Source organism: Bombus terrestris, chromosome 16 (genome assembly GCF_910591885.1).
Source record: "Bombus terrestris chromosome 16, iyBomTerr1.2, whole genome shotgun sequence".
Taxonomy (NCBI): domain Eukaryota; kingdom Metazoa; phylum Arthropoda; class Insecta; order Hymenoptera; family Apidae; genus Bombus; species Bombus terrestris.
Window position 1 is genome coordinate 4,201,538 of NC_063284.1, and position 9,207 is coordinate 4,210,744.

Sequence of the window (9,207 nt, forward strand, 5' to 3'; positions counted from 1 at the left end):
CGAAATTAATATAAAAAAGATATTACGAAATTCTGAAGTATATTTGTAAAATATTTTATTTGAGAAATTCCGTTACAATTTTTTCATGTAACGCATTGCATTTCTCCTCGAAATCATCTCCCATAACAGTACGTATGTAGTATTTAAAAGAGGGGATTTTGTAAGAAAGCAATTTGATAAAAAAGAAAGGAAAATAAGCGTATTCCCGTGGTCGATGTTTGGATTCATAATTACGCTCAATATATTCACTATATTTAACAATTATGTACCGGATTGTAAATGTGTTAATACATACATATATATACTTATATAAAAAAGGTAAAAAAAAAAAAGGTCGTCGTATAAAGCTCATCTTCTCGTCACTCGACCACTCGTCGTTCACTCGTTTGAATAACAAGATCAATTAAGTTACTGAAAAGCAGCCACCGACTAACGAAGTTAATTATGTAGCAGCCACGAGACACTCGTGGGATAACGTAGAATCTCTTCACTGTCGGGCTTGATATTCATCTCGAGTGCCCTCGTACTGATTCTGCCCATCACTGCTTTCTTTTTTCCTCTGAAATCCTCTCACTAGATGGTGAAATGCGTCTTTTAAAAATGACTAGCTAAAACTGGTATCGATATTTATTCAATTACTAAATTCGAATTGAAATTTGAATTTGAATTTGAATTTTAGTTTGAGATTGAGAACGAATCTGAATGTAAATTCGAACATTATTCTATCAAAGAGTTTTAATTATTTAATTGTTACTTAATATCTGACAATAGAATGTGTCTGATAAGACCCATGGCACAGCAAGACAAACTGAACTACCATTTGGATTCTTTCTTCCTTTATTTTTCTTGGAATGTTATATTCATATCTCGAAAGGTTCTACAAACAAAAAATACTGATAATATTTCTTGATTAACAAAAATATTTCATTAAATGGTACATACTAGTATCATTTATTAATCATTTCAAATGTTACAGTCTTTATAAACTTTTAACTTTCACAACAGCATAACATCAAAGAACTCACTACAGAACCTATCTCTCGCGCGTCTTAGTTCTGTTTAAAGTTTCAAAACCTGCAACCTGGCCGTTCTATGAACGTCTCCTATCCTCTCGGACATTTTTCTGCCAGCAAAGCTGTGATCTTCGTATCGAAACTCATGTAGAACCTCGAAACCCAATTTGTCTGCGATTCGTTGGCTGTAGTTGGAGGCAAATACACCGAAAATTATCTCTGGGAGCACGTGCTGCTCCAGAACGTCACCGTCGATCGATGTTCTCTTCATTGTACCGTTCAACAGTCCTCGACCGAACTCGATACACTTTTCGACCATTTGGCGACCGATCCCTCGGCCTTGGTAACGTGGATTGGTGCCAAGATAAAACAGCTCCAACGCCCCATTTGCATTGTTCCTCTCAAAAATATCTACGCTGCACTGAGTCTGTTCTTGGACCAAGAAGCAGCACAATTAATCTTTTAGTTGGTTTGTTTATGAAAATTTAAGAAAAGACTGTTCTAATAACGCTTTGGTTGCTACTGATGACACTGTAATTGAAGTAATGAATTCCAAGACAGGCCAAGTTCACGAATTTGCTTCGATTCATTATTGATCTCATTGATTGGTGCGAAGAAGCGAACTAGCGCGTGGTCTGAAATTCATAGCTTCAGCTCCGAAGATAAACTAGTATTGTTGCAGGCACAAGAAACGTCTTAATCGAGTTCAAAAATACGTCTAGATCTTCCGAGTCTCTAAATAAAGCCTGTGATGGTAGCAAAGCAATTACCGAACAAATTGAAGATGATACTTGATCTAAACGAGGCAATTTAGCCAATCATCAAGAGACACTTACGTCATCGAGAAGCTTGATAAGCTGCCTGCACGTCTGGTGCCTCAGGTTCTCCTCTATGAACACCTCTAGCTCATCCTTTACTCCTTCTTTGGGTCTAGCCTTCAAAGTGATAGAAAACGTTCGGTGAAAATCACTTAGAGAAAGTTAGAGGAAAAACTGGCTAGCTACTATGGAAATGAATGAAAACTTGCGTGAAGCTTGTTGAACGCCACGGCTGCTAATTCATTCGTCTTCTTGTCAACAGCTATCAACGTTGTACCGTCTTTGATGACTTCCTTGAAGACTAACAACATCTCTTCTGGAGCTCCATCTTCTTCGAACATCCCCAAACCTATTGCCAGATTTTCCTGTTTCATGGTCTGAGCCTGTATAGCCAAAGCACCCTCTACTTTGTCTCTGGTGAGTAGTTTGTAGTTCAGTTCATCATCAGACTCCAGAGACATGGCTGAGAAGCGAAATGGTGAAACTGGAACTAAAATTTCCAACAGGACTTAATCCATTCACCATTTTGTCTTATGAATCCTTTCTTCGAGGAAGCTGCTCGATTAACAATTATAATAAATATAAATAATATAGATTTTCATATAAATTTCTGTGATTTAACGTTCGACTAATTGTTTTATCAATTTTATTCAAGATGAAAGGCGTTTTTATCTGTTACCTGTTGTTTTGACAGGCTGATAAAGAAACAGATAGGAAGCAACACGTGCTGAGACGACTGGCAGCGATAACTCAGTCATAGACCAATATTTGAGGAAAATGATGTTCTCCGCTGCATGTGCGACAACAGAATGAAGCTAAATTCGAGTAGATTCTTCCAAGCGACCTACACTCTATCTATTAAGGCCTTTGTTGGCACAGCTCTGGTGTCTTGATAAGCAGCCTCCGCTTCAGCTTTCAGCGTCCAATTAATGCATATCGGGGAAACGCTCATATTATTTGCGTACAAGTTGTTGAACTATAATCGACGCACTATTGTTTTTCAAAGCGAGTACTTTGAACTGCTTGCATCATTTAGAACACGTAAATAAATAAAGATTATCATGTCGAGTACTTTGACGTGATAGATAAAAGAACGATTCAAAAGACGGACCGTTAAATAACAATTTGTTTATTGCAAAAAACCCCTTGACATAATAATACTTAAATAATACTTGTTTCTCCTGTATGTTTTGACGGAATAAGACATAACAGTATATTTATAACTAGTATAACAGAATATTTTTAACTAGTACTCTTCACTGATTAGTAAATTATCTGCTGACACACTATACATGTGCTACCTTATCGCGTGCAAGCACTCTAAACTCGATTACAACAATCAGATTAACTTAATAACGCAAGGTCGTGGAAGTATGTATAGACATTAAGCCAATTTTCTTCGTATTGTACAATTTTATGCAAGAAAATATGTATTTTCTATTGTATCTCTAAAGATAAACCTATCAGTATCAAATTCCTTCTTAATAAGTAGATTATGGATATTCATATAAATTCATATTTTTTATAAAAAAAAAAAAGAATAGAATTTACACAGAGATTTGTATCGTCTAACATTATAGCAATATTAACATATTATTATATTATATATTCTTGCACATTATATACATCCTCGCATCTTTCGATCTACCACAAATTCATAGAAATCCACAGTCCAATAATAAATTAGTGTCTTAACTAGTTACATTCAGTCTAAAATAATCTTTTAGCCACTAGGAGACAGTTCAAGTGTTCGTTCCCTATCCTCTCGTTGAAAGATTTTCCATTAAACTGGAACTCTTTGTAATTGGTTGACACCAGACTCTCGAATCCACACTTTGCTGAAATCTTTTGTGAATAGTTTGATGTCATGATCGCAGACACTAGGTTAGGCACTGCTTCCAGATTCTGTATCGTATTGTCGCCATTTATCGTGACTGGTGTCTTCACAGCCTTTCCCTTTTTCAACTCCTTTGCAACTTCTATGGATGTAGATACCAGTAGTTCCCCTATCCTACGCTTCTGATTATTCGGCAAGGTAGCCAAGAACATTATTTCAAAAATACAGTCGGTGTTATAGTGCTTGAATAAATTCATCTTAGCATCTATGTCGATCATGAAGTCCACTAGAGCTTTCGACGACTTGTACTTGCAGTTTTCACTGAATATCTCGAAAGCGCTCTTGTCTGATGAACTGTTAAGGACCTGAACAATAGAGGCAGTGTCTTTTTAATGGTTGTACGGTAATTAGATCGTAGATATTTGTACAAACTCATATCCAGTAGTATTGTTTAGCTTTTTCATCCTTTTTATTTACCTGCAGCTTGTTAAAAGCTACTCCAATAACTTCTCCACTGTATATGTCCACAGCCACTACACTGACGCCATCCTTGGCAGCATCCAGGCAAAGTTTCTCGAGTTCCTCTGATGCACCAGGTTCTGAGAGTAGGTCTACACCTCTGGATACGCTCTCGTAGACAAAGAAGCTCTTTCTCATGACATCCAGAGCTCCTTCCAGAGTTTCGTTCGTCAAGGACTCGAAGTCAATGGTCCTGTCCTCCGTGGAACCCCAGACTCGGTACGGTGGCATTCCGTTTCGCTTCCTAAACGCAAATGCAATTATTTGAAATAACTAATGCAACATTTATTCTATATTTACATTAGAAAAGATGACAAGGGAAGTGCGTGAGATGGGACACACTGACGAACTTATAAATAAGGAAACGTTTGCCTATCTCAATTGCGTCCTGAAAAATTTTCTTTCCATCTTTCTATACGATATAGTACCTATAAATAAAAATTTTCTTCTTATATTATGTAAATCATAAAAAGAAAACAAAATGTTCTCTGAACGTCATTAGTAGACGTTAACGGATATTTATGGAAAAATGTTGAACTTAGACAAATTTGTTTCATCTAACTAATATTATAACGAGTACTGTAACCAATCAGTGCAACTAATATGAGCCAGTTAGTTGTTGCGACCTCTTTGAGAACTTTGGAAAGTGTGTACTTAAAGTGTGTCGCAAAATGTAAGCGATGACGAGTATACTCGTCAAATACAGAGTTTGTGTGGCTGCTATAATATAGAATTAAGTTGAAACGAAATGACTATTTTATTTTTGAATTCTATTACTGACAGAGCTCGTCATAACGCAAAATATTGTCATTCCCTCCCGACGAGTATACTCGTCGAAAAAAGCTAACTGGTTAAAAAATTAGGATCATAACTATCGACGCAGATTACTCGATTCACTATCTGTGATCTGCCGGAAAGCTACCGAATCGCGTTAATAACTCTCAATAACGAGTTACAGTTTAATTTTATTCTTTCTCACCTCATTTTGACTGACAGATGTGCAGACAATGCTGGATCACGCTACACTGGCCATGATCAGCCACTTCCATGAGAATACAAGGCGACCTAACGCTGTCGATTACTAAGCTATCGGTTGATGGATAAAACGGCACCTATGTACCATGTTTTAAAAGACACACCAACAATGTTATTACATTTCACGTGCGCTAGAATTTCTCCAATTTTTCCATCAGCTCTCTTTATCTTCATATCTCTTAAAATAACTGACCAAATCGGCCGAACGAGGTCGAAAACAAACACACAATTCCGGCCCGATAAGGAAACTTTAATTTTTCAAACAATTCTATCAACTGGAAAGCAAGTGCATCTGCCATTACGACGAATAACATTTACGATTTATTATGAGGCGAACGGATAGCGAGGAATTCTTTGGAGTCGAATGAACCCATTATACTCGACAACAATGCGATATCCGTTTGAGAAACGCGATATATGCGAGTCAGTGGAACCATATAGCTGCATACAAGGTCATGTGTCAACTTGTTGTGGATGGGTAGAGGGAGGGGGAGCTGATGAAAGTGCCGCAGAGATAAATTTAGTCGATCCACAGGCCATCAGAGGTCGTTAACCGTGTGTAAAGCTAATTTAATTAGTCAATGAGCCAAATCTTCATTGAGGATTGTTCATTACCCTCCACCAGTGGCCATAAACTTGAAATTCTTCGTCGTTCAAGATTTTCCACTGGCAAGCCATTCGATTGATGATGGAATTTTGGTAAATTTCTTGACACGGTTCGAAGGAGGAAGAATGTTTTAGAGATGCTACCGATAATTGGTTGGTAGGAGCTAGATTTATTTTTGCGAAGAAGGTCCAGCATGCTTCGGATGGCGATTTTAGCGACTGTGTCTATGGAAATATTTTTTAATATCATTATATAGCAACTATAAATATAATAAATATTAATATTATAATATAGAGAGGCTCTCTTCGTCAAAGGATATGTTCCGTCGGAACGTGACACATCGTGTACGCTGTTACCGTACGAGATAAACTCTTGTTTACTTTCTTCTGATTTATTGCAGAAAGATACAATAAACAAAAGTAGGATCAAGTCCTAAACCAATTGTCAATATCATTTCTAAAAATATTTTTGCGAGCTTCATGGTCTATCCTTTCGAATCGTGTCGAAAAGTCTGTATGATTCTGTTGTCAATCGAGTAGCGTTCCTTGTCAGTCCCAAAGCTGTAGCCGTCCAAATTTTAAGCGGACAGTACCACACAAGATATAGCTATCTTAGATAGTCTGGAAAACACGATTTCCAAATTGTTCGAAGATCAGCAGATCTGTCATTTGAAACAAACAAGGTCATTTGTGTAGAATACTTGTACCATTAATTTGTACCTGCTTTTTTCAGAAGTATTCCCAATTAGTAAAGAATTTTCGTTCGTTTTGATTTTGAAGTTTTCCAAAATTGGCGGATAGCGTGGATGCAGATAGATTATAGTAGATGGATTTGTAAATGTACCGATGTGGAAACGTATCAGTGATTTCACGATTGATAATATTAATTGGCAATCCCGTAGATGATAATTGAAGCGATCCAGAGTAAAACAATGTTGTTGCAACACTGCTAACGGATTTCTAAGTTTGAAATCTCCGAATGATGAAATTGTACGAGCAAGAATATTACTTCTTAACACGAGAGGGTGCGTCGTCCTTTTATTATATCGTTGGAAAATTTTGAAAAAATAAACTTTATTTTATGATGATAATATTAGTCATTTCGTATTTGTTAATAATTTAACAAAATTCAAACAATAATGAAAAATATAGCAGATATTAAAATACCGTGTCTAATGTCTGTGACATTTCAGAAATACACTGTTACAAAATTTATCACCGAAGACATAAAAAACTATGTTGTGAAGAAGCGAGAAGTTCAAAACCGACTACCGGAAACTTCCATCGATGACAACCTAGATACTTCATTAATAGATAAATTATGAGGCACGTTTCTTTGAATTGTCACTAACAACTATTTCAATTTTTATTATTAAAAAATTTTGTAAAAGGAATTTGAAATTACTTACAATAATGTATAATTCTCTTTGTATGTGTTTGTAGATATATTGCGTTGCAAAATTTCGATTGCGCTCCTGTAGGGCAACTTTAGCGAATTGCAATTGGTAAAGCAGAGCTAAGATATAACTGTAGTGTAACACGTAAAATAGTCAATTTGATTCGCGGGACTTTCAGTGCAGTCTTGGTACTTCCCAGAACAAGATATCATATGGTTATGTAGCTGACGTTATCGCATTCTATAGCAATATCAAATGACGAATGTTCTCAGGAAGAAGAATTGTTCGATTGGATCGCAGTCATCCAGGCTGTCAAACAAGAAAGTTGCAATAGACCAAGCTGTCCAGTTTCTAGCGCTAGCGTTTGATCGGTCGCTTGAGCAAACATGTAAAGATACATGAATATAAATCAGAAATGTCTTTCACACGTTTTACAGTTGGTAATTAATTATAGTGATGATGGCAAATGTATTGAAACGATAGTAGAGAGTGTAGATAATAAGTACTAATTAAGTCAATGATACGAGTAATTAATATATAATAAACAATGATTATAGATAAATTATTTAATATGAAATTAAATTAATTTAATATTTAATATAAAACTGCTGAATAATTTGTCTCAAAGTAATATTTATTAATAATTATTTTTGTTAATAATACATTTTTAGAAACAGTAATTATTATGCAATTAAGTGGCGTATGAGAACTGAAAGATACAGAATACTCAATTTTAGCTCATATACTTTTTAGCATACATTTGTACACTTTTTTGTACGACACGTGCCATCCGGAAAATTTTAAATAAGTTGCAAGACCATAACAGAAATAACATTATGCGGCGGAGTGTCTTGAAAAATAGGTCGCCCATCATTATCTTTGTAGTGTAAAAGATCTACGTCCATAACGCTTTTCAATCCAAGTCTTTCTGCCGATTTTTTCGAATACAGAGACGTATACACACCAAATATAAATCCGACGTCTTTCACAGTATTTTTCGCGAAAGAAATTCCTGCAGCCATTAGTGACCTTGAAAGTCCTTGTCTACGATAATTTCTATCCACAGCGACCGCATAAAATTCTACGGCTGCCTTGGAGTTTGGAAACTTTCCATATAAATCAGCCGTTTCACTGATCTCGGATAAATAGTTGAAATATTGTTTCATTAATTCATTTTTAGGAGGATTGTTGCTGAAGGCAGCGGAAACGCCATCAGCACCATCATCGGACTTCGAATTCTTACTAACTATCATCAGGTTTACTCCGATGATTTTTTTCGATGATTTTCCTATCGCTATAATGCAAGGTGAAAAAGCGAAAATTGCCCGTATCAGTCGCTCGTGATCGATCCTCATCGATTCTTCGTCCTCTATTGTTAACGAATTATTATCTCTCAAACTTTTCAACATGGTCTCTTCCTTATCGAAATTTTCATGTAAGGAAGATAAAATCTCCGATAAGTGAGTATCATTCGCCCATTCGAAAGTATATTGATCGTTATTTGATTCCATTTTTCTATGCATCAATATTTTAAAAATAACGATATCAGTAAGTTAGGAATCTATTTTACCATCGTATTTTTATTTCATTCATTAAATCACTCTTTCACCTGAAGCAGAGTTACTGTTTATTCTATTATCTTTTATTTATGTATACCTTAAATGATAGTTCTATATTATGTAACTTTTTGTTTATATTGGTAACAGAAATATGTTATAAATCGATGTTTCTTGTTACATCACAATTAGTCGTGCAATGGACTCACTCTACTTAAATGTAAATTGTTGGAAGGTGTTACACATAAATAGAATCGTAAACTAGGGTTTTGATTGGTCGATATTGGAATTCGAATCATATCATATTTATTGATAGAGCACGTGATTCATTCTCATCTCTAAACTAGCCTTCACAAACGAATCTTTTATATTCTTTAAAATTCTGACAAAGAAATATTAATAGCATCAATTTGAAAGCATGTAAGA

At 35.5% G+C, this 9,207-nt stretch overlaps 3 protein-coding genes across 6 annotated transcripts; all 3 read right to left on the reverse strand.

The window, feature by feature from the left end:
• Positions 1-38: 38 nt before the first annotated feature.
• On the reverse strand, positions 39-2,803 carry LOC105666938. Of its 3 annotated transcripts, none has more exons than XR_007226865.1 (5): positions 2,511-2,803; positions 2,041-2,321; positions 1,850-1,948; positions 960-1,440; positions 39-877 (listed from the first exon to the last, which is right to left on the reverse strand). XR_007226865.1 is itself a non-coding variant. In XM_048413427.1 (4 exons), exons 1-4 carry the CDS (start codon positions 2,587-2,589, stop codon positions 1,060-1,062), a joined length of 840 nt encoding a protein of 279 aa, XP_048269384.1. In that variant the 5' UTR covers positions 2,590-2,803; the 3' UTR covers positions 923-1,059. The 3 variants fall into 3 exon arrangements, 1 of the variants encoding a protein (XP_048269384.1); XR_007226864.1 differs by having other exon boundaries at positions 943-1,440; XM_048413427.1 differs by lacking the exon at positions 39-877 and having other exon boundaries at positions 923-1,440.
• A 141-nt stretch (positions 2,804-2,944) lies between these two features.
• LOC100645109 lies at positions 2,945-7,501 on the reverse strand. Of its 2 annotated transcripts, XM_048413428.1 has the most exons (4): positions 7,238-7,501; positions 5,167-6,053; positions 4,146-4,431; positions 2,945-4,033 (listed from the first exon to the last, which is right to left on the reverse strand). In XM_048413428.1, exons 2-4 carry the CDS (start codon positions 5,169-5,171, stop codon positions 3,542-3,544), a joined length of 783 nt encoding a protein of 260 aa, XP_048269385.1. In that variant the 5' UTR covers positions 5,172-6,053; positions 7,238-7,501; the 3' UTR covers positions 2,945-3,541. The 2 variants fall into 2 exon arrangements, with proteins under 2 accessions (XP_048269385.1, XP_012174980.1); XM_012319590.3 differs by lacking the exon at positions 5,167-6,053.
• Positions 7,502-7,841: 340 nt separating this feature from the next.
• LOC100644990 lies at positions 7,842-9,045 on the reverse strand. Its single transcript, XM_003403166.4, has one exon. It carries the CDS (start codon positions 8,746-8,748, stop codon positions 8,026-8,028), a length of 723 nt encoding a protein of 240 aa, XP_003403214.3. The 5' UTR covers positions 8,749-9,045; the 3' UTR covers positions 7,842-8,025.
• Between the last annotated feature and the right edge of the window lie 162 nt (positions 9,046-9,207).

Bases quoted from the DNA above. Each gene is read 5' to 3' on its own strand.
- LOC105666938 (XM_048413427.1), bottom strand. From the start codon at position 2,589: ATGACTGAGTTATCGCTGCCAGTCGTCTCAGCACGTGTTGCTTCCTAT. The intron at 2,322-2,510 runs GTAACAGATAAA...TGGAAATTTTAG, and splicing joins TCAGCCTGTCAAAACAACAG to TTCCAGTTTCACCATTTCGC. The intron at 1,949-2,040 runs GCAAGTTTTCAT...ATCACTTTGAAG, and splicing joins TGGCGTTCAACAAGCTTCAC to GCTAGACCCAAAGAAGGAGT.
- LOC100645109 (XM_048413428.1), bottom strand. The intron at 4,034-4,145 runs GTAAATAAAAAG...TCTATTGTTCAG, and splicing joins TAGCTTTTAACAAGCTGCAG to GTCCTTAACAGTTCATCAGA.
- LOC100644990 (XM_003403166.4), bottom strand. From the start codon at position 8,748: ATGCATAGAAAAATGGAATCAAATAACGATCAATATACTTTCGAATGG.